Source organism: Silene latifolia, chromosome 9 (genome assembly GCF_048544455.1).
Source record: "Silene latifolia isolate original U9 population chromosome 9, ASM4854445v1, whole genome shotgun sequence".
Taxonomy (NCBI): domain Eukaryota; kingdom Viridiplantae; phylum Streptophyta; class Magnoliopsida; order Caryophyllales; family Caryophyllaceae; genus Silene; species Silene latifolia.
The window spans coordinates 33,618,307-33,622,592 of NC_133534.1; the positions used below are offsets into that span (position 1 = coordinate 33,618,307).

The following is a 4,286-nucleotide window of genomic DNA, read 5'->3' on the forward strand; positions in this document are numbered from 1 at the left end:
CAAAAAAATATTTACAATAAAAAATACAATAACAACAATTTACATTACAATAAATAACAACAAATTACAAATACAATTTACAAAAATATACAAAAAGAAAACAAATTTTTGCTACAGTTTTCCCAATAGTAACAAATTCAAATTTAAAAAATGCATTTGCAAAGAATATAGATAATTTCATAATAAAAAATGTCAATAATTAATGATTTAAATTTTTTAACAAATTAAATAATACATTAAAAAAGGCAATTGTAAATAAAATATATAATATCATAATCAAAAATATCAATAATGAAATACAAATTAAATACTACATAAAAAAAGGCAATTGTAAATAAAATACATAATATCATAATCAAAAATATCAATAATCAAAAAATTATTTGACGATAAAAATAATTTGTAAAAATAAGTATTTTTATTAAATATATCAATAATCAAAAAATTATTTGACGATAATTAAACGTATTTTTTAGCATAATTTAAAGAATATTAAAAATTATTTGACGATAATTTAAAGATATACGTTTTATAAATAATCAAAAAATTATTTGACGATAAAAATAATTTGTAAAAATATTGTTTACAATTTTAAATTCTCTAAAAAAATTATTTAACGATAAAAATAATTTGTAAAAATATTATTTACAATTTTAAATATTCTCTCAGATCTGGACAGATCGTCAATCATCACCGAGAATTTACTTGGAGCAAAAATATCATGCAACTATCTACCAGCCGCCATTCCGCTTAAGGAAGGTGACAATAATGTTAGGCTACCAAGAAATTTTCGCTTCAACAAGTCTATTTGTAAGGCCTAATTTTCATCATAATATCATAGTCATTATTGTTAATTTCCTTGAATTCAATCGGCAAAAAAATAATTGACGATTTACGATAACAATTCAGAAATGCGATCATGGGCCAACATCCTTTCACTCCACATTCCGATGGGCCTTCAATTCTTCAGCATTAACTTTTCATTACAGAATAATGGTTAAAGAGGAGTTGCGAAGATTGTGGAGGAGTGGAGTAGTGGTTTAGAGGAGTTACCAGCAGTTATACCCATTAATTAGGGCATATGTAACATATATAAAATCAACACAACCCACCAAATTAGTGAACCATATACACAATCAAAAAAACTTCATTAACATGGCAAACCATGAAGGTATTCCAATCTCCAGCATCACTCAGAGCTAGTACGCCAAGGACAGAGTTAATCACGGTGCGGGTCATTCGTATGTGGCTGAGAACGTCAGATAAGAATCCAACGGTGGTACAAGGGGTAGAATTCATTCTGGCGGATCAGAATGTATGATGAGCTCTTTTTCATTTTTACAACTTTTTAATGCACCATTTAAGTTTAATTTAAGAATTAGTTCAACTAAAATAATATTGTTGTCGACAGGGATATGCTATACAAGCATCAATTAAAAAGAATTTGGTGAAGCTTTTCCTGGAATTGCTGAATGAAGGTGACACATACAAGATAAGAAAATTTAACAATTCATCCAACAGGCTTGGCTACGACATGGCTACCTTTCATCCATGCAAGATCTGGTTCGAGTACAGTACAAAGGTCATACCAGTTACTATTCCAGACATTCCTCTTTCTGTGCATACTTTTTACACATTCAGGGAGTTTGCTATTGGAGCTATGCTTGACAAACTGTATGTTGGTATGCATCTTTTACTTTATCTCTACCTAAATTTCTAACAAAATTCATTTGAAGTAACACGTCTTAACTTACAGATATTATTGGAAAACTTGATCATGTCTACCCATTCAAACTCAACGGAGATGGAACAAAGAGGATGACAATCGTTCTAGGAAACAATGAGTAATACACTTACTATTTATTTAGTAGTGCGTGTAAACAAATTTCATCTTTATAAAAATCAGCATTAGTATCTTATAAACACCATTTTGTTTCAGGAATCAACAACTGTGTTGTACAGTTTTTGGTGAATACGTTAAGCAAATGACAAAAACTGAGGAAACATTCAAGAACAAAAACAAGCCAACTTTGGTTTTGCTGTACATCAAGAGATTCGTGTATAATGGTAAAATATATACTCCACATTTTATGCAATGACACATACACTTTATGCAAGCATTTTACCTAAATTTAATGGCATATCATGAATACTATGATTTAGAGGAAGTGAGCATATCCACAACATGGAGAGCAAGTCAAATTTTTGTCAACCCCAACATGATTGAAGTTCATCAATTTAACAAAAGGTAATTATTTAATACCTGTATAAATTTCACGTTATTTCACACCAGCAGTAGTTTTTTTAATCTGCATATCTGCCCTATTATGAGTACAAGAACTTAACTTTGAAGTGCAAAACGATAAAAACACAAAAAAAAAAAAAAAAATAGTCCAACTAAAACACAAATTCTTGTTTGTGACGGCACATATCCGTCACTCTTGAGTGACGGATACCATTTTACCTCACAAAGTACCCACTCTTTCTCTCTCTGTAACACTATTCATGCGGTCCCCTTTCTCCACTAACCCATTTTATTACCATTTTATCTCACAAAATATCCGCCACAAATGGTAACCCGTCACAAGGGAGACCAATTGCAACTAAAATCAGAGTTCACTTATGTTGCCTAATCTGAAAGTGCTTTGCCCAAAACAATTGATCAAGTTTCAACGTATCCTTACTAGTTTCCCAGCCGCTGAAGTGGAGCAGAATCTCTTTGGTGTTCCGGAAAATGCAGCTCATCATCCTCCCATCCTCGCAAGTGCAAACATCAAGTCATTAGATGAAATTCAGAACATGACTCAAGGAGGTTCATATGTGACCATGGTGACATTTGTTGAATTAGCTACATCTGGTGTGAGTTGGTTCTATAATTCATGCACGGAATGCAGATTAAAAGTTCAAAATAAGGACGATGGTTTATGGTATTGTGATAAAGATCGACCAAACAAACCTCCTTGCTCTTTGAAGGGTATTGGGACGAAATCAGCTATTCCAAGGTACAAAATTAATCATTCTAAGATGCTATTTATCATTCTAAGATGCTGATCTAATGATTAACACGGAAATATGTAATTAAATGGAATACCCGTATATTACATTTAAAAAGAACAATTTACAATAAATACAATAAATAATAACCAATTACAACAATTTACATTACAATAAATAACATCAAATTACGTATGAAAACAGGTTCCAAGTTAAATTCTTCGTGACGTATGAAAACACCAACCTATGTGAATTTATCATTTGGGATGATGCTATGACTGAATTGCTTGGAAAAACAGCACAACAAATACTTGATGAAGATGAGGTATTCCTCAACTTAATTGAATTATTATGTTCAGAAAATCATTTACAACATTTTGTCAATATAGTCTCAACATATTTGTTGTTCTTTTCAGATTTTCAATCTTGTGCCACCACCTGATTTTAGGCCACTTCTTGAGAGGGATTTTATTGTCAAAATAAGGGTGACTAAAGACTTTAATATAGAGCAAAAATCAACGTCTTATGGTGTCATATGCTTATGTGATGATCCTAAAACAATATCAAAGTGGAAAAACATACATGCTGCATCAAAGGTATTTCCATTTACATAGTCTAAATTCTACAATCTAATGTTGTATATTTTACAAAAAAAAATAATCATGTCTTGATGCAAACAAGAAAAAGCAATGTCAACAATTTCATCGTCAAGCAAGGATACCAACAAAACTGACTCGATGATGGTGGATCTTTTGAATTCCTTTTTTTTTAGTACGTGTAATCCTACTACTTTATCTTTTACTTACAATTACTTCATGCGTTAGGAAAAGTTGAGGGAGATGAATGAAGATGAACCTGTGACGGAAGTCCAAGAGTTAACACCACAGAAAGGTGTTGTGGTAGTGGCTGAAACGTCGGACAAATCCTCTGCAACAAAACAACAAGAGATTAAAATGGGAAAAGCTCCAATGGGTCCTTAAAAAACTACTTTTTTTTTCTGTTTCAGACAACTTTATTTCTGTTTTGGACTATGTTTTTTTAACTGACTGTTTCTTTATGTTTTTGCACCAAGATTTGGACTATGTTTTGAAATTCTGTTTGAGGACTTAATTTGATGTCGTTTAGTATAGGTCTCATAGTTATACTAGGAAATATTGCTTAGAAGAATAGCGGACAACAAAAGCATTCAGATTGGAGCAGCAGCAAATTTCAATAAGGAGCTGAAGGCTAATGCAAGGATGAACTGAGACAACATGCAAGCAATAGGGTGAGCAGTAACAAACTCTGAAGAA

General features: G+C 31.5%; 1 protein-coding gene across 1 annotated transcript; it reads left to right on the plus strand.

Annotated features, from left to right (window-relative positions):
• The first annotated feature begins 1,165 nt into the window (after positions 1-1,165).
• On the plus strand, positions 1,166-3,974 carry LOC141600826 (uncharacterized). Its single transcript, XM_074421081.1, has 7 exons — positions 1,166-1,315; positions 1,412-1,674; positions 1,940-2,067; positions 2,642-3,002; positions 3,199-3,319; positions 3,411-3,590; positions 3,819-3,974. Exons 1-7 carry the CDS (start codon positions 1,166-1,168, stop codon positions 3,972-3,974), a joined length of 1,359 nt encoding a protein of 452 aa, XP_074277182.1.
• Positions 3,975-4,286: the final 312 nt, after the last annotated feature.

Bases quoted from the DNA above. Each gene is read 5' to 3' on its own strand.
- LOC141600826 (XM_074421081.1), top strand. From the start codon at position 1,166: ATGAAGGTATTCCAATCTCCAGCATCACTCAGAGCTAGTACGCCAAGG. The intron at 3,320-3,410 runs GTATTCCTCAAC...TGTTCTTTTCAG, and splicing joins AAATACTTGATGAAGATGAG to ATTTTCAATCTTGTGCCACC. The intron at 3,591-3,818 runs GTATTTCCATTT...TTCATGCGTTAG, and splicing joins ACATACATGCTGCATCAAAG to GAAAAGTTGAGGGAGATGAA.